This window comes from Sus scrofa, chromosome 7 (assembly GCF_054392235.1).
Source record: "Sus scrofa isolate SSC_HxYL_T2T_F1_AM1 chromosome 7, Sscrofa_HxYL_maternal_Yorkshire_Landrace_v2.0, whole genome shotgun sequence".
In the NCBI taxonomy this organism is placed as follows: Eukaryota; Metazoa; Chordata; class Mammalia; order Artiodactyla; family Suidae; genus Sus; species Sus scrofa.
In genome coordinates, this window is record NC_139389.1 from 50,959,583 (window position 1) to 50,978,976 (window position 19,394).

General features: G+C 44.9%; 1 protein-coding gene across 1 annotated transcript in view; it reads left to right on the forward strand.

Annotated features, from left to right (window-relative positions):
• LOC100621059 (adhesion G-protein coupled receptor F2) overlaps window positions 1–19,394 on the forward strand; it is a 44,615-nt gene that overhangs the window by 15,969 nt on the left and 9,252 nt on the right. Inside the window, exons 2-7 of the mRNA XM_013996166.3 lie at window positions 4,693–4,793; window positions 5,480–5,522; window positions 5,841–5,992; window positions 8,679–8,897; window positions 10,540–11,910; window positions 15,870–15,911. Coding sequence (XP_013851620.2) covers window positions 4,722–4,793; window positions 5,480–5,522; window positions 5,841–5,992; window positions 8,679–8,897; window positions 10,540–11,910; window positions 15,870–15,911 — 1,899 coding nt within the window. The 5' untranslated portion in view covers window positions 4,693–4,721. The remainder of the gene's footprint in view (window positions 1–4,692; window positions 4,794–5,479; window positions 5,523–5,840; window positions 5,993–8,678; window positions 8,898–10,539; window positions 11,911–15,869; window positions 15,912–19,394) is intronic.

Genomic DNA, 19,394 nt, shown 5'->3' on the forward strand with positions numbered 1-19,394 from the left:
GAGGTAGATGTCACCTGCTCTGTTCCTGCTTGTCTACTGTTAACCTCTCAGGTGTGACTCATCATCCATTCATTACTCAGCCCTGCTTGAAATCTGCACACAGAAAGAGAAAAGCATCCGATTCCAAAGAGGTTTAGTGAAGCTGGTCAAAGCTCAGGGGAACCAATGAAAATGACGTGGAAAAAGCTGAGCATCGGGAGAGACAAGAGGGATTAGGTCACCACAGAGGTGGTAGCTCTGTGGGTGTGGTTTGGAGCATCCTCTCTGCTCCCAAGAATTTGACCTTTACTTCCTACTGTTGTCAAGGTCACCTGTCAAAAATCCCTGTTGGAATGTAGGCTTACCCGGGTGAATTAAATCAACAAATCATTAGCAGTCATTTTCACATGACTGGTGGCCAGCCTCTCTGATTCCTTAACTGTTCCTGCTTGGCAGTCAGAGGAATTTGGAAAAGCTAAGACCCAAAAAAGGAAGTCCTAGATGTGGGAAAGTTTACTTTAGAGTAAGGAGCTTTCTCTGAGGAGGGAGATTCTGGACTGGAGCCAAGTGAAATCCTGGGCATCTGGGCTCAGTATGGAAATGACTACTCAGTTCACATGTTTCTGAAGGTTATTTAAACCCAGATCACTCTATTTCTGTCTCAACTTCTGTCATCACTATATCCATCTATCTACCTCTCTCTATATATATCTATGCCATATGTATTATATATAATATGTATTGTATATTATATACTTTTTCTTTTGGTGGGAGGTAGAGATGGTGATCAGCCCTTTTACATCTCAAAGGAGGACAGGGACACAGGGTCAGAGCCCTGTAGTTAAAAGAGCCAGTTCCTACTGTGGCTCAGTGGAAATGAATCACACTAGTATCCATGAAGACACGGGTTCCGTCTCTGGCCTCGCTCAGTGGGTCGGAGATCCAGCATTGCTGTGAGCTGTGGAGTAGGTCACAGATGTGGCTTGGATCCTGCGCTGCTGTGACTGTGGGGTAGGCCGGCTGCTGTAGCTCCGATTTGACCCCTAGCCTGGGAACTTTCATATGCTGCGGGTGCGGCTCTGAAAAAGAAAAGAAAAAAAAAAAAAAAGCCTGGATATCACTTACAGGTGGAATCTAAAATAGGGCACCAATGAATCTACAAAAGAGAAACAGACTCAACAGACATAGAGAACAGACTTGTGGTTCTGCCATCCCCTGACAAGGACGAGGGGAAGGAAGTGGGATGGAGGGGAGTTTGGGGTTAGAAGATGCAAACTATTACATTTAGAAAGGATAAGGAGTTCCCGTCGTGGCGCAGTGGTTAACGAATCCGACTAGGAACCATGAGGTTGCGGGTTCGGTCCCTGCCCTTGCTCAGTGGGTTAACGATCCGGCGTTGCCGTGAGCTGTGGTGTAGGTTGCAGACGCGGCTCGGATCCCGCGTTGCTGTGGCTCTGGCGTAGGCCAGTGGCTACGGCTCCGATTGGACCCCTAGCCTGGGAACCTCCATATGCTGCGGGAGCGGCCCAAGAAATAGCAATAACAACAACAACAACAACAAAAGACAAACGACAAAAAAAAAAAAAAAAAAAAGAAAGGATAAGCAATGAAGTCCTACTGCATAGGACGGGGAGCTATATCCAGTCTCTTGGGATAGAATATTTTGGAAGATAGTATGAGGAAAAGAATATGTGTGTGTGTGTGTATGACTGGGTCACTATGCTGTACAGTAGAAATTGGAGCAACGCTGTAAATCAATTTTACTTTAATATAAGTAAAATTTAAACAAAGAGCTCTGGATCAGAAATCAAAAAATCTGGTCCTTCCAATAGCTTGGGATGTGACCTTGGAAAAGCCACTTCCTATCTGGACACTTTCCTCCTTAACAAAAAAGGGGCAAGTAGCTTCTTTGTCCACTGCATAATGCTTTATGAGGTCAAGGTGAAACTTACATGTGAAATGTTCTGAAAGAATTGAACCCATACAAAGATCAGCTCGCTCTTACATGAGAAAAGCCATGACTGACTGAAAAAAATTCAGAGGTCTAGTTTCAAATCCCAGCTCTGCCACTCGGTACCTGTGAGGTTAGCCAGGGTCAACTTTTAGCCCCTTAATGTGGGGAAATCGTGGTGGGCACTTCAGGGCTTGGAATTCCCTGAGGGCATCAAAAGAGCTGATGTGGCTATAGTGCCAGACACAGAGTAAATAGGCAGTCCTCTCCTCTGCCTTCCATAATGTCTGCATTCAGCCAGGAGGATGAGGTTGGTTCTCGACTAGATGTGAGGTGAGACACAGTGGGATGGCTTCATGACAGACGCTATGGCATCTTCCACCCTTGAGGTCATCCGAAGCATATTCCCACAGTCTGTCTGGGAACTTCCAATGGGGTTTTTTGTGGCACTCACTGGAAGCCTCGGCAACTCACCATAAAGCCTAATTATGCAAGTAGGAGCCGCAGACTGCTGGTTGACCAAGCTGGTGATTGAAACACTCCTGGGTGTCTGAGAAAATTCTGCCTGGAGTTTTGTTTATTCTTGTTTGCAATTGCTATTCCAATACTTTCTTTTTTTTTTTTTTTTTTCCCAATCAAGATTTGGGTGTTAAAATTGTAGAGTTTTTGTTTTTCCCCCAAACCACCCTACAGAATTTCTCTGGTTTCTATTACTTGTGTGTATGTGTGTGTGTGTGTGTTTTAAGGAAGCGAATGTTTGTTTCTGATGGGGCCACACGCATGACAGGTCCCAGCATGCAGCTCACGCATTTTCTTTCTGCCTGTTTTTCTTTCATTTGTGAGCTGTGCCTGTTGCCAGTCAACCATGTGGCTTTGGGATGGAGGAATTTGACACAGAGATAGGAAGAGATATTTTGAAATTAAATTGCTAACAAAGATGGGAATCATTTTTGTGGAATCTGGAACTTTGGAACACTTCCAGTAATGTCTGTTTGTCTGGCTTTAACCCGTCTAGATGGCTTTAGGGAACGAACCTTAGCCAAGTTTCCAAGCCATGGGCAGTGCTTCAAATGTTTCGACAGAAATAACAATCACAGGCCATGTCTAAGATCCATTTTGCGTTTTTGCGTTTGTTTGTTTTCTGGGGCCGCACCTGTGGCATACGGAGGTTCCCAGGCTAGGGATTGAATCAGAGCTGCTGCTGCGGGACTAATTCACACCAACAGAGATGCCAGATCCAAGCCGCATCTTCAACCCACACCACAGCTCATGGCAACACCAGATCTTTAACCCACTGAGTGAGGCTAGGGATCAAACCTACGTCTTCATGGGTACCGGTCAGATTTGTTTCCGATGAGCCACGAAAGGAACTCCTAAGATCCATTTTTAAAAAGTTGCTACCTACCTATGAAAATACAGCTCCAGGGTTAGGTAGGAATGAAGGATAATTGGCCAAGCCTGGTGCTTACTCTCCTTCAAGAGATATTTCTAGGCTGAGTTTGCACGTGGAAACTCTGGCTCACCTTCCACTGTAGCCACCCACAGGTTTCTCAGCCCTGCCTAACCCAGAGGGTAAACCATCCTTCTTACTCCCTGAACATGGGTTCTGATGCGTTACATTTCAGCAGGCAGCTTCCTTTGGAGAGATTCCCAGACTAGGTGTCACATGCATGGTGACAGCAGGAGCTGGAGGTTATCATAGCCGTGTCCTGCACCTCCCAGGGTCAGCTGGTGCTCCTACCTGCAGTGACCTAGTGAAGTTGATGGGAGGCCCAGGGATGCAATCTTGGGGGCAGGGGAGTCCACAGTTCCAGTTTCAGGCTGAATAGATCTGCATGGAACATTGAAAGCTTCAGATTGGAGACTTTTTTTTTTTTTTTGTCTTTATACGGCCACACCTAGGGCATATGGAGGTTCCCAGGCTAGGGGTCTAATCGGAGCTGTTGCTGCCAGCCTAAGCCAGATCTTTAACCCACTGAGCAAGGCCAGGGATTGAACTCGCAACCTCATGGTTCCTAGTCGGATTTGTTTCCACTGCGCCATGAAGGGAACACCCTGGAGACTTTTTTTTAAACTGAAGTTTAGTTGATTTGCAATATCATGCTAGTTTCTGGTGTACAGCAAAGTGATTAAGTTATATGTGTACATATATATTTTTTCACGTCCTCTTCCATTATGACTTATTATTGAAAGAGCTTTCTGAGCTATTCAGTAAGACATTGTTTATTTATTTTATATATAGTAGTACTTATCTGTTAATTCCAAATTCCCAATTTATCCCCCCGCCCCCACTCCCTTTCCCTTTTGGTAATTATAAGTTTGTTTTCCATGTCTGTGAGTCTGTTTCTGTCCATTTGTGTCATATTTTAGATCCCACATGTAAGGGATATCATAGGATGTTTGGCTTTCTCTTTCAGACTTACTTCACTTAGTATGATAAACTCTAGGTCCATTCATGTTGCTGCAATTGGCATTATTTCATTCTTTTTTATGGCTGAGTAGCACCTTCTTTGTTCATCTGTGGATGGATATTTATAGGTTGCTTCTAGGTCTTGGCTATTGTAAATATTGCTTCAATGAACATTGGGATGCTTTTATCTTTTTGAATTAGAGTTTTGGTCTTCTCTGGACATATGCCCAGGTGCAGGATTGCTGGATCATACAGCACCTCTATTTTTAATGTTTTAAGGAAACTCAAAACTGTTTTCCATAGTGACTGTACCCTGGTTGGAGACATTTTGTCTTTTCGTTTATTTTTATAGAAGCAAGAAGGGCAGCTGTGCAGAAGAGGATGACTGAGATGCTCTTGCTGTACTTCTTCGTGTTTCTTTTGCCCACAGAGTCCAGTAGGACATTATGCCAGGTAAGAAGTGGGAGGTGGGATGATGAGCTGGTGGAAAGAGCAAATTGAAAAAAAAAACCCATCTGAGCTGAAGTGTAGGAAGGGGATAGTGGTAGAATGGTCTAGCCGGAAGAAATTGCAACAACCTGTAACCAAAACCCATACGCTGATAGTTGCAAATTATTTTCCCGCTCACTCATTTTCTGTAAGTTCCTGAGATGGAAAGGGGGGTCAAATGACAGAAGGATGGCAAACTCTTCCTTCCATCTCCTTTGATGGTGAGGCTTTCAGTTGCTCAGAACCAGGGTGGCGCCACTTCCTTAAAGGCGCTTGAGAATGGGTGGGTGGGGCTGGCTCTTAACAGTGACTGGGAGGCAGTTAATGGCATTAAGTTGGCAGGACCTAGGCATGGTCCCAGCACAATGGAGCATTGTCCCACCCCAAATGGCATCTCCTTGGAGAAACCTAATGTGAGACCCATGGATGGGCTGGAGCAGTGGGCACCTCTATCAATGGTTGGTCAAGGTCTGACTGGGGTGGAGTTTGTAGCAATGTCCTATTTGTCAGTTTTGTGGGGAGGTGGGGCCACGGGGACATACTTCATCATTGCTGACTCAGATGTGGTTGTTAGTCTGTGATGAAAGTGACTCATTGGGTGGGCATATCAGCAAGTGATTTTGACCTGAATTGTGATTTTCCCTTCCTAGGCTGCCAGCCAGAACACGGAGCAGGTGTCTCCCGGGCCACATGGTATGTTGGCAGTAGTTAACAATGGATGGAAGGATTGAACCGTGGGCTCTTCCCCCTCATATCAGCTGGAACACTTCCACTTTTATCTATCTTATCCATTTGAGTTCAGGATACAAGTGTGTGGGGAACAATAGGAGGTTGTCACTGAAATCTATGGTCATCCCTGTTCTATTTCAATTGTCCTCCACATTACAAAGAAAGGACATCTGGTGTCCGCTGGACTTCTGTGCCCTCACAGCACTGACACCTTGGTAATTGGCCCAGGCCACCTGGAGCCTGGACCTCTCCATTGCATGCTGCCACTCTTTATTTTCTCAGGTGCTTGCGATGGTACTTGTGTGGACAATGACTACTGCAGCCAACATTGCCCTCCAGAATTTCAGGGGCATATGAAGTTTTCATGCCAGCAGAAGAGATGGCACAAAATCACTGATACCTGCCGGACCCTTAATGCCCACAACATCTTCGAGGTAATACCCTTTCACTTGCTCTCAAAGTAGCGCCCCAAATTAGCAATGCTTGTAGGGCTCAGTGGCAGTGGGGAGGGAAAGGGAGAGAGAGGGACTGTGGGCATGAGGCTCCATAGGTGTGTGTGTGTGTGTGTGTGTGTGTGTGTGTGCATGCACATGAATACAAACATACTTACCTGGCCCCACTCTCTACGCAAGAATGAGATTCTTAACTTTGGGGCATCTAACGGTTTGCGTTCCCATCTCCCGTACCTTTTCATGATGTAAGGACCTGAACTTCTAGGTCAGATCTGGAAGAGCCTTCCTCTCCATCATCACTCATAGCTTTTGAATCATCTGAAAGTGTCCCTATCTCAGGCTATAGCACTTTCAAAGGCACAGAATTCAGGTTCCACCCCAGACCTGCTTAATCTGAATCTGCAATTCCTCAAGATCCCAGGTGATTTCTGTGCTCTGTAGATTTGAGAAGCTGCCCCAAAGGGAAGGACTTTATGGTCAAAGAAATGAACATGATGCTTCAGGAATGAATTTCTAAAAATTCAAGTTTAATGAGTAAAATCAGGCCCAATGTTGTTGTTGTTGTTATTATTGTTACTATTATGATTTTTTTTTTTTTTTTTGCTTTTTAGGGCCACACCCACAGCACCTGGAGGTTCTCAGGCCAGGGGTCGAACTAGAGCTACAGCTGCCGGCCTGCACCACAGCCACAGCAACATCAGATCTGAGCTGTGTCTTCGACCTACACCACAGTTCACGGCAATGCTGGATCCATAACCCATGGAGCAAGGCCAGAGATTGAACCCGCAACCTCACAGTTCCTAGTCGGATTCATTTCCATGTCACCACAATGGGAACTCCTCAATGTTATTTCTTCTTTTTTCTTTTTCTCCTTTTCCTTCCCGAAGTTCAACTCTCTCTTGATTTCTCCAGAGGAGTCAATGCCTGCCTTTTTAATTTTTTTGGCTGTGCCCAAGGCGTGCAGAAGTTGCCAGGCCAGAGATCGAACCCTCCACCGCAGCAGTGACAATGTTAGATCCTTAATCCCCGAGCCACCAGGGAACTCCCTCTGACTATTAATTTTGAAAACACATTTCTGGCTTTATTTTATTTTATTGTCTTTTTAGGGCCACACCTGTAGCATATGGAAGTTCCTGGGCCAGGGGTTCAATCGGATCTGCACCTGCCACCCTACACCATAGCCAGAGCAATGCAGGATCCCAGCGGAGTCTGTGACCTACACCACAGCTCACGGCAATGCTGGATCCTTAACCCACTGAGCAAGGCCAGGGATTGAACTCGTGTCCTCATGGATACTAGTTGGATTCGTTAACTGATAAGCCAAGATGAGAACTCCCCTAGCTATATTTTAAATCAAACAAAACAGAAAGTACTGATAGAAGTCTGTTTTTTACCACTAATCTCAAAAAGATTAAAGGATATTTAAAAAAACATAAAGATGATTTTTTTAAAAATTTTGCTAACAATAAATAAAAAATTTCCACCAAAAACAACACTGGATCCTTAATCCACTGAGCCACAGGGGAACTCCTAGGAGTCAATGCCTTGGCATCTCTTTTGTCCTGGGAACATCCCCATTTCCTGTTTTGGGGTGTGGCCATTGGAGATTACCCCTGAAATTCCCAACCAGACTTCAAAAACATGCCCACCCCAGGGTGTCCGCCGCCAAGCCACCCCTGATGTCAGCCAAGATACACAGGGAGACCCCGCAAAACCTAAAAACCTAAATGATGGTCTCTGTTGCCACTACTCAGCTTCACTGTTATGGTGTGAAAGCAGCCACTGATGATACTTAAATGCATGAGTAGACTGAGTCCCATTAAAACATTATTTACTAAAAAATCAGGTCCTTAGCCTGGAGCCCTAGTTTTCCACCTCTGGTCTAAAAGGCAAGACCCAGAGCCTGAATCCATGGGGGAACCCTATTTCTATTTTCAGTCATTCTTCTCTCTGGGATTCCCAACTGATTTATCCCAATCCAGTTCAAAATTTCTATTTTTAAAATATGTTCATGTCTGGAGTTCCCACCATGGCTCAGCAGTAATGAACCTGACTAGTACCCATGAGGACATGGGTTTGATTCCTGGCCTTGCTCAGTGGGTCAAGGATCTGGCAGTGCCATGAGCTGTGGTGTAGGTCACAAACGCAGTTCAAATCCTGAGTTGCTGTGGCTGTGGCGTAGGCTGGCAGCTATGGCTCTGATTCAGTCCCTAGCCTGGGAATTTCCATATGCCCCACAGGTGCAGCCCTAAAAAGCCATAAATAAATAAATAAATAAATAAATAAATAAATTTAATTAAATAAAAATATGCTCATGTCTTATGCTTTACCCCTCAGGAATAGCAGAAAGAATCTTAAACAGCACTAGAAATTTCCCTACAGGCACAGAATGAAAGTGCAGTATACACAGGAGGGGTCTGAAGGTGTATGCTAAAGACTGTGATTGCTATTTTGGGGCGGAAGAAGGTAGCTGGCAAGCCAGGACTTTCATTTTCTGTTGAAACCCCTTGGTATGGGGCTGGTTATTCCACAGCCACCATGACTTTGAAAATGTAAGCTACTAAACCATTATGCAACATACAGTTGTGTCATCAGGCTGTCCTAAATGTTAGGAAAGGTCCTTTCACTTTGAAAACTAAAGGATGTCTTTGTTTTCGCCATGTCTTAGGATAAATATTCCTTTCAAATGTTTGCTGAAACGAAAGAAGATGACAATAACACGGGGACCATTACAGATTTGTTGATGCAAAAGTGCCCCGAGAATCTGTCCTGTGTGATCAATGGCATTCAGAATTCTCCCCGGATCCCGGGAAACATCGCTTTTATCGTGGAGCTCTTACACAACATCTCGGCTGTGCTGACAAATGTTGACGAGGCAAAGATGCAGGTGAGAGGCGTTGGGTAAGGGGTGCAGCAGTCTGTTGATGGAAAAGGAATGCAGGAGAGTGAATGCTCTGTGAGCTTGGGGAGGTCTGAGGACCATGTCCAATGCTTAGCATAGCAAGTGTTCGATCCATCTTCATTGAAGAAAGAATGAACAACGAATGGAAAAAGTGACCATATTCAATCAACCAACATTGAGGTGCCAGATCAAACGGTAGAGTACTTTTTTCCAGGGTCTCTTTGGCTACTGAAAACTAAAAACCAGGCTAGGTCCTGCAGAAAGACTTTTCCATCTTCATTTGTGAGTTAGAACAGGCGGCAAAAGTGGAAAATATCCAAATGCAAAGTAAACAGCCATACAGAGCCGCCCTAGGAATATGAAAGGGAATGAGATTTTTTTTTTTTTTTTTTTTTTAGGGCTGCACCTGCAGCATATGGAAGTTCCCAGGCTAGAGGTTGAATCAGAGCTACCGCTGCTGGCCCACACCACAGCCACAGCAATGGAGCAGAGTCTATGACCTATACCACAGCTCACAACAATGCTGGATCTCCACCCCACTAAGCAAAACCAGGGATCGACTCACATCCTCATGGACACCAGTTAGATTCGTTTCCACTGCGCCACAAGGGAAACTCCCTATGTCAGCGTCATAACCCACTGAACCACAATAGGGACTCCTGGTTCTATTTCTTTTTTTTTTTTTCTTTGATCTTTTAACAAGAGGATATTAAAAAGTAAGGTCAGCCTCTGGGGTCAATTTCCAATTTGGTGTGTTCCTGTATAGGGTCCTGCACCCAGTTAGGATTCAACAGGTGTTAATCACAGAATGGGTACCCAGACCAGGGTAAGCCAATGCTAGTTTCTCCAAAGTGTGGCACGGAGTTGATGACGGTGATGGATCTGGGGAAGGGAACCCACTTGCCTATCTCACAGGAAGGCTTAGCACAAACAGGAGGAGGGTGATACCCTGGTCGCTCTAACCTCCAACTCAATAGTCAATGGCAGGCGAGTTGGCTGGGGATCTCATTAAGACTGATTCTGATTCCTTAGGTCTGGGGTGGGGCCTAAGATTCTGTATCTCTAGCAAGTTCGCAGGATATGCTAGTTGGAGGACCACACTCACATTTGCAATAGGTAAGCAGTGGGGTCCTTCTGTAGAGCACAGGGAAGTATGTCCAATATCTTGGTATAGAGCCTGATGGAAGATGGTGTAAGAAAGGAATGCATGTATGTGTGTGGCTGGGTCACTATGCTGTATAGTAGAAATTGACATAACACTCTAAATAAATATGCTCCGATTAAAAAAAAAAGTCCATTTTGGAGTTCCCACTGTGGCACAATGGAAACAATCCAACTAGGAGCCATGAGGATGGGGGTTCGATCCCTGGCCTCGCTCAGTACGTTGAGAATCTGACATTGCCTTAAGCTGTGGTGTAGGTTGAAGATGAGGTTTGGATCCTGTGTTGCTGTGGCTGTGGTGTAGGCCAGCAGCTGTAGCTCTGATTGGACCCCCTAATCCAGAAACGTCCATATGCCATGGGCATAGCCCTAAAAAGCAAAAAAAAAAAAAAAAAAAGGGTCAATCTTGACCATCAGGGCAGATTCAGAGAGTGACTCAGAACTAATGCCGGCTCTCCATTGACAGAGTTACAGCACCATGGCCAACCACATTCTCAACAGCACAAGCATCTCTAACTGGACCTTCATCCCTGACAGAAACAGCAGCAGTATCCTGCTGCACTCAATCAATTCCTTTGCCAGAAATCTGTCTATAAATAAGCAGCACATGGACATAACGGATGAGTTCATTCACACAATGGGCGCCATCATTTCCGGAGACACCCCTGGAAAGAATTTCAGTTTTTCCATGCGAATCAACGAGACCAGCCACAAGGTCATGGGGAGGGTGTTGATCAGTGGAGATGAACTTGAGAAAGCGCTTCCTCCTTCTCAAGCCAGCAGCGCCATCAGCATTGCGTTTCCAACGCTTGGGGCCATCTTTGAAGCCAGTGCTCATGAAAACGCCACCGTGAACGGACTTGTCCTGTCTGTCATTCTGCCCCAGGAACTAAAAAGAATCTCACTGATTTTTGAAAAGATCAGCAAGTCGGAGGAGAGGCGGGCACAGTGTGTGGGCTGGCATTCCCTGGAGAGCAGATGGGACCAGAAGGCCTGTCAAATGACTCAGGAAAACTCCCAGCAAGCGGTTTGCTCATGTCAGCCAAGCGAGCTGTTTACCTCTTTCTCAATCCTGATGGCGCCCCACCTCTTGGAGAGCCCGATCTTGAGTTACATCACGTACATAGGCCTGGGAGTTTCTATTTTCAGCTTGGTCATTTGCTTATGCATCGAGGCCTTGGTCTGGGCCCAAGTGACCAAGACAGAGATCTCGTATTTGCGCCACGTGTGTGTGGTTAACATCGCGGCCACCTTGCTGACGGCCAACGTGTGGTTCATCGTGGCTTCCTTTCTCAGTGGTCCAGTGAGGCAGCACGGGGCATGTGTGGCGGCGACGTTTTTTGTTCACTTCTTTTACCTTTCTGTGTTTTTCTGGATGCTTGCCAAGGCTCTCCTCATCCTCTACGGAATCCTGATTGTCTTCCATACGCTGCCCAAGTTGGGCCTGGTGGCATCATTCTTTGCATTGGGCTATGGGTGCCCTTTGGTCATTGCTGGTATCACGGTCGCTGCCACTGAGCCTGGCAAAGGCTACCTCCGGCCTGATGCCTGTTGGCTTAACTGGGACACGAGCAAGGCCCTCCTGGCTTTTGTGGTCCCGGCGCTGGCCATCGTGGTGGTCAACCTCGTCACCGTCGCACTGGTGACCGTCAAGACCCGGCAGACCACCGTCGGCAAGTCCATGTTCCGGGAGGTGAGGGCCATCGTGAGGATCAGCAAGAACATCGCCATCCTCACGCCGCTGCTGGGGCTGACCTGGGGATTCGGGTTAGCCATGGTCCTCGATGGTGGCTCCCTGGCCTTGCACATCATCTTCTCCCTGCTCAACTCCTTCCAGGTAAGTCCAGAGGCTTCTGACCAAGTCCAAAGTGAGAGAATTCAGGAAGAAGTTATTTTGGGCTTTTTTTTTTTTTTTTTTTTTGTCTTCTTAGAGCCGAACCCGAGACATACGGAGGTTCCAGGCCAGGGGTCCAATCGGAGCTGTAGCTGCTGGTCTACGCCACAGCCACAGCAACGCCAGATCCGAGCTGTGTCTGTGACCTACACTACAGCTCGCAGCAATGTCAGATCCTTAACCCACTGAGCGAGTCCAGGGATTGAACCTGTGTCCTCATGGATACTAGTCAGATGTGTTTCCACTGAGCCACGACGGGAACTCCCAGGGAGACGTTTTGTTTTGGGGAGCTTGTAACATTATTTCACTTTATGAAAGACAGAGGATTTTATGGAGTTTCTGCTGTGGCCCTGTGGGTTAAGGATCTGGCATTACTGCACCGGGGCTTGGGATTTAATCCCTGGCCTGGAAACTTCCAGATGCCCTGGGTACAGCCATCAAAAAAAAAAAAAAAAAAAAAAAAAAAAAGACGAAGTCTTTGAAACAGCCTATTGAGTCAGAAAATAAGCTTTTGCTCTAGAAAAGACGGGATTCCAATCTTGACTCTTTCCTTTGCTCACAGGTAACATGCTCTTGGGTATTAACTTGGCTGAGCCATGTTTGACTCACTTAGAAAATGCGTAGAAGATCTTGCCCTGGATAAGAGTGTTTGAAAATGAAATAAAACAGTAAATGGGAAAGCATCAAATACTAAAATGACCAAAAGATCATAAGGAGAATAACCGAGGGCTGAGTTGTTGCTGTTTAGAAATCAAACAATAACATCTCCCCCCAAATCTAGAATGTAACTGGAAGTATTAAAATGTGCACATGTATTAGGATCCTTTCTGTTTAGAATTTTTAGTGACCATTGAAAAACATCTTATTTTACTGAGGCAAGCCATCCAGAATGGTATTAAAGACAAGTATTCGCTCTTCTCTTATCTCACTCTGTAAATTAAGCAGTGTTCTTTCACAGTGTTATATACACCTTTGCCAAGTTCTCTATGCTTATATACAAATATATTTTCACATAATAGAGGGGTCAAAAAACTATGTTATTTTGCAACTTACTTTTTCACTTAAAAATATATCCTAGCGTTTTACCAGGTTATTATATCTCTTTAATGAGTCCCTTCCCGATTGAAGCTTCGGTTTTTTTGCTTTTTTTTTTTTTTCCTGTCACTTTATACCATGGAACCAAAGTTTATTATACAGAATTTTAAATATGTAGATAGCGACTAATTGAAAAGAAAGTTTTTGGAGTTCTCTGGTGGCCTAGCGGTTAAGGATCCAGTATTGTCACTGCTGTGGCTTGGATTCGATCCCAGGCCTGAGAACTTTCACCTTTTGCATGCCATGGGCACAGCCAAAAAAAAAAAAAAAAAAGGAAGCTTTTCTTCTTCTAAAGGCCTCTAAATTACCCCCCCTTTTTTCCCCCTGAATGTATGCTTATTTGAAGATAAGACTATTTTCAAATACATGTGTAATCTGTAATGGAAGTTTTAAGCCAAATATTTTCTTATTTTGCTCTGTCGATATTTAAGTGTACCTGACTTCATTCTACAATAAGTATTTGATGCCTTGGAAAACAAAGCTAATAATAATAGGGGTGTCTTATCTTTTGCAGTCAAATGCTCTACTCTGGGTGTCTTCCCTTTGGAATCTCTGGATCTTTTTTTTTTTTTTTTTTCACTTCTCTGGACAATATTAATTTCACCCTACATTTTTCTGTACCGCTCTTGGTAATTATCAATTGCCTTTCCCATGTCTATGCGGCTAGTCATTGATAGGCCTGAAGATCAAAACTTAGCGCTCCCAAACTTGCATTCTGCATACCCCATGGCCACTGACCATGAACCTTTAATGAGTTCATGTGTCACTCTCATGCATTTTCTTTCCTTGTCTTCCTTGGGGCCATCTTTGGTTTCTGTTTTGGACCAGGCTGTGAGCCCTTGTATTTCGGTCCCATGAGCTCCTTTACCTGTCACTACAGGGTCAACTTGTAATTTCAACTTAGTTTCTGCCTTGACTCCTGGTGAGGAGGGTGGCACCATCTAAATGCCTCTACGGATGCGACAGTGAAAGGCTGAGAGCAGGATCTGGGTGAAGATTCTGAGGCAGGGCTGTGCAGGAGCCGGCTTAAACTGGCTCAAGAGAGCTGCCTGTTACACTTTCAGGAGTTTGGTAAGGTGCTTGTCAACGCCAACATCAGTCAAAATTAAATTGTAAAAACTTTTACTGAGGTGTTCCCGTCGTGGCTCAGGGGAAACGAATCTGACTAATATCCATGACAACGCAGGTTTGATCCCTGGCCTCACTCACCGCGTTGCCATGAGCTATAGTGTAAGTCGCAGGTGAGGCTTGGATCTGGCATTGCTGTGGCTGTGGTGGAGGCTGACAGCTCCAGCTCCAAATGGACCCCTAGCCTGGAAACCTCTGTATGCCTTGGGTAGCGCCCTAAAAAGACCAAAAAAAAAAAAAAAAACAAAAAAACCCAAAAAACAAATTTTTATTGAAATACATTCAATGAAAACCAAAGGTCATATATCCTCAAAGCATATCACTTTGTAATTGTTTATCTACCTTTTACGATACTCTTGAGGCTGTTGGCATCTATAGTACCTGTGCAGTGGAAACACTGTATTATGATGGGCCCACCTCTTTCTAGGCTTAACAAGGTTACCTGAACCAAGGTCATTATCTCACATCTGTTCTCAGGTGAGGCAAGACCCAAGTAACCACCTCTCCAAGAAAACATTTGTCTAGTGAATTTGGCTGCCTATCACTTTTTGCAAGTTGGCATCCCTGAGCTTCCTTATGTGAGAAATGGGATGAATACTTTTTCTTCCTTCTTCCAGAGTGGTCTGGTGCCAATATATATGAAAAAAAAAATAAGTTGAGAACTCAAATGGACTATGATGGCGGAGGAACAGCCTCTGCGTGACTTTAATAGGGGCTATCTTTATATGAATGATAAAAGATAGGAGAATGAATAAGTGCTTTCTATATCATCATATTTCTGAGCACCTATTTCTGAGCCTTTGTGAATGTAATTAGAAATGCAGTCATTTTTCTGAGGATCCATGAACTTGATCTTTCTTTGAAAGTTTTATTTTTTATTTTATTTTTTGTCTTTTTGCCATTTCTAGGACCACTCCCACAGCATATGGAGGTTCCCAGGCTAGAGGTCTAATCAGAGCTGTAGCCGCCGGCCTACGCCACAGCCACAGCAACTCGGGATCCAAGCCGAGTCTGCGACCTACACCACAGCTCACGGCAACGCCGGATCCTTAACCCACTGAGTAAGGCCAGGGATCGAACCCGCCACCTCATGGTTCCTAGTCAGATTCGTTAACCCCTGAGCCACGACGGGAACTCCTCTTTGAAAGTTTTAGAAGAGTTTTTGGTTGAGGATGGAAAGGAGGTTGAGGGTGTAAATATATTCATACAAGCTGAGCGCAGCTACTTTTGTTATTTTTTTGTGCAAGTTCCTTTCAGGATAGGTTGTTTAGGGACTGTAAACCTGCTCTGCTCTGCCTCTCATCTCCTCTGACTCTTTCTTGGGCCGATATATTCCAGTGAGATGCATAGCTCCTGAAAAATGAGGAATAATGTATGTTGCCCAAATTAAAAGGAAATTCCTATGGCATTCTAGTATGAACAGGGCCCCTGGTCTGCTTGGTGTACTGAGGTGCCCCAAGTGTCTAGAAGAATGGCCGGTGCATGGAAGTGGCTCAGTCCATACTTGCTGAATGGATCAATCTAGGTGTTGTGACCTTGAAATGAGAGTGTCAAATATTCAGTAGCGGTTAAAGAGTTAATAACACTGTTTTCATTAGGAATCGGAACAGAGCACGAGTGTCAGTATTTATTATCATTACCATTTTGTTTAATGGCTCTTCCTCTTTCATCTTTCTCAGGGCCTCTTCATTTTGGTGTTTGGAACAATCCTGGATCGGAAGGTACCGTAAATGCTTGTGGTTTCACATTGTCAGTACTTGGCTCTGAAATGCATACTGGTAAAGGGTCTTTCAGCTCAATCATTTGTGCCGGAGGTCCCTCTCTAAGAGGCAAGTGCTATCTACCAGCTTTCAAGCTCTTACAGGGCTAAGCATTTTATGTTCACTAGCTCTCCTTCTTACAATGATCCCAGGTATTCTTATTTTCAGTTCTACAGCTGAGGAATCTGAGACTTGGGGTCATTACGTAGCTTGCCCACCATCTCTGCAGGAACCCACTCTAAAAAGTTATTAAATCTCACAATAACATCTTTGGGAAGGTCTCTCTATGGTTTGGACGCATGGAGGCTACACACAAGGAACAGTTCCCAAGTCACAGCAGATTCCTCCACAGGAGACACCACTGCCCCTCCCCACTTGGCCAGGCCCAGATAGATAGCACAGCTCAGCAGGGCAAGGTCGGACAGTGGGTGCTCAGCTAAAGGTGCTGCTACTGCAACACCTCCACTCTGCCTGCTGAGAACCACTGGCACCTGCTTCTTGCATTGTCGCATCTGATTGGCTGAGTCCAGGTCATGTGGCTACATCTTAACTACAAGGAAGGCTGAAAATGAGTTCATGTCCTCTACCTTTTTTTTTTTTTTTTGGTCTTTTTTGTCTTTTTTTCCATTTCTTGGGCTGCTCCTGTGGCATATGGAGATTCCCAGGCTAGGGGTCATATCAGAGCTGTAGCTGCTGGCCTACACCAGAGCCACAGCAACACAGGATCCGAGCTGTGTCTGCAACCTACACCACAGCTCACAGCAACGCCAGATCCTTAACCCACTGAGCAAAGCCAGGGATTAAACCCGAAACCTCATGGTTCCTAGTCGGATTTGTTAACCCATGAGCCACGAGGGGAACTCCTCATGTCCTCTACCTTGATGAGCAGTGGACTCAAGGAAGGAAATTCTCCAAATATAGATGAGTATGTATAGGTAGTGGGTCATGAAAACAAATAAAAGATGAACCAGTGAACACGACCTCAAATGTTTTCTCGGGCTTCTAAGTTCACCCTCTTTCTGGGATATTGCACCGCCTCTTAGATGGATAAAAGCAAGCATTTTCAAATGTAGATGCAAACACCCTCACTGCAGGGTTTATTTTTTATTTTACGTATTTATGTATTGTACCATCAATGCTATTCTACTCCTAAGCTCATATCCTAGGTTTTTGAAAGAGACATTTACAGAGGTCTTTTCCTTTTCTTTTGAGGATACCCTATCAACCTAATAAGAATTATTCAGAGGTGAAAGTTAGAGTATTAGTCCTTTAGTCTTGATATTTTTATGTACCGACTATGTGCTACTGGGGAGTCTCTCAACTCATGAACTCTAGATTTCTCAAACAGCACACAGAGATAATGATGCTTTCCCTGCCTTCTCCACTAGATTGGAAAAAGTACAAACACAGTATAAATGAAAGCACATAAAAAGCATTTAAGGTTTTATTTAATTATAGACCATATGATTATAGGGTTTTTTTTTTGGCCATACCTGGGGCATATGGAAATTCCTTGGGTTGCCAGGGAAATTCCTGGCAACTCGAGCCACTTCAGTGACAACTCTGGATGCTTAACCCATTGTGCCACACAGGAACTCCCAGTGTTGGTTTTTGTTTTAGGGTTTTTGGGGGGTTTTTTTGGTGTATGTGTCTTTTTAGGGCCTCACCCATGGCATATGGAATTTCCCGGGCTAGGGGGGCAAAAGGGAGCTGCAGCTACCGGCCTACACCATAGCCACAGCAATGAGGGGTCCAAGCCGGGTCTGTGACCTACACCACACCTCATGGTAATGCTGGAGCCTTAACCCACTAAGTGGAGGCCAGGGATTGATACTAGTCGGGTTCGTTACTGCTGAGCCATGGTGGGAACTCCGCATTATTTTTTATTAATTGAATACTGCAACTAGTATTTGTAGCCAAAGCATCAACAACATCATTATTACTCGTTAGTGAACCAGTGTTAGGTGTTGTAAGATGCACAAATAACTCTAAGACATGGAGCCCTCCATCAAGATCAAAACCTCCTCCATTTAAGATTATGGTATAAAAGTTAAATACTCCAAGAAGTCCTGGGGCCATACAGACTTACGTGAGAAAAAATTGTATATACTAGTAGTCTTTTAGGATCAGTAAAAAGCAGGGAGCATGTTTCCCCAGATGAATGTATTATGAATTTACAAAGTATGTATCACGCACAATATGAAACATGAAATTTTAAAAAAATGAGAAAAAACTGGGAGTTCCATTTTGGTGCAGTGGAAATAAATCCGACTAGTTTCCATGATGATGTGGATTCAATTCCTGGCCTCGTTCAGTGGATCGGGGATCCAGCGTTGCTGTGAGCTGTGGTTTAGACTGCAGCTGTAGCTCCAATTTGACCCCTAGCCTGGGAACTTCCATATGCCATGGGTGAGACCCTTAAAAGCAAAAAATTAAAAAAAATTAAAAAAATATAAGTAATGGGCTCCAGGGTATCTTCATGGATCCCAGTCGACCCTTGAGTGCACAGACCACCCTCCCAATCCCCCCACACCAGCCCCAGTTGCTGTGCCTCTCTCTTGGGAGCCTGGGTGTGACAAAGACAGCTGCGTTTTCCGGGAAGGGTGAGGTCACCCTGAGCTGGAGGCCTTTGGCAACGTTAACTGTGAAGGCAGAACTTCTCCAAGGCCTTGGAAGGTGAAGAGCATTTTGTATAACAGAAAGGCTGCAAAAGCAGAAATGAGCAGAGATGATTAACATTTGCGGCTTAAGGGCTCCAGGGAGTAGCATCCCCACAGGCCTTGTTTACTATAGGGAGTGTACCTAACCCCTGTGACGCAGTCTATGGGAAGAAAAGGGCAAAGAAACCATGAGACTTATGTATGGGACATTTCCATCCCTAGGACCCCTATTGGACAAGGACTGATAGAGGTAACTGGGCAAGGCCAATGGGAGAAAACCACATCTTTCTGGACCCCACGTTGGTACCCCTCCATCTTTAAGGGAAAAAAACCCTATAGGAAAATAGAGAGGGAGGCTCTTCTCTTCCTTCCAGCTGTCCTAGGAGCTATTTGCTTTCCTGTAATAAAGTTGCTTGTTTGCTAAAAAATAAAAAATTAAAAAATTAAAAAAAAAAAGAAAGAAATGAGCAGAGAGCTCTCAGATTCAGCAGGAGAGATTTAGGGAGAGTGATGTGACAGTCTGGAGTCAGAGGGCTGAACTCAAGTCTGGGCTCTTATTCTTTGTAGCTGATTGACTTGGGTGTCACTCAATCTCCAGGGTTTTTTGTTTTGTTTTGTTTTGTTTTAGGGCCGCACCCATGGCATATGGAGGTTCCCAGGCTAGGGGTCCAATCGGAGCTGTAGCCACTGGTCTATGTCACAGCCACAGCAACACCAGATCCAAGCTGCGTCTGTGACCTGCACCACAGCTCATGGCAACGCCGGATCCTTAACCCACTGAGCG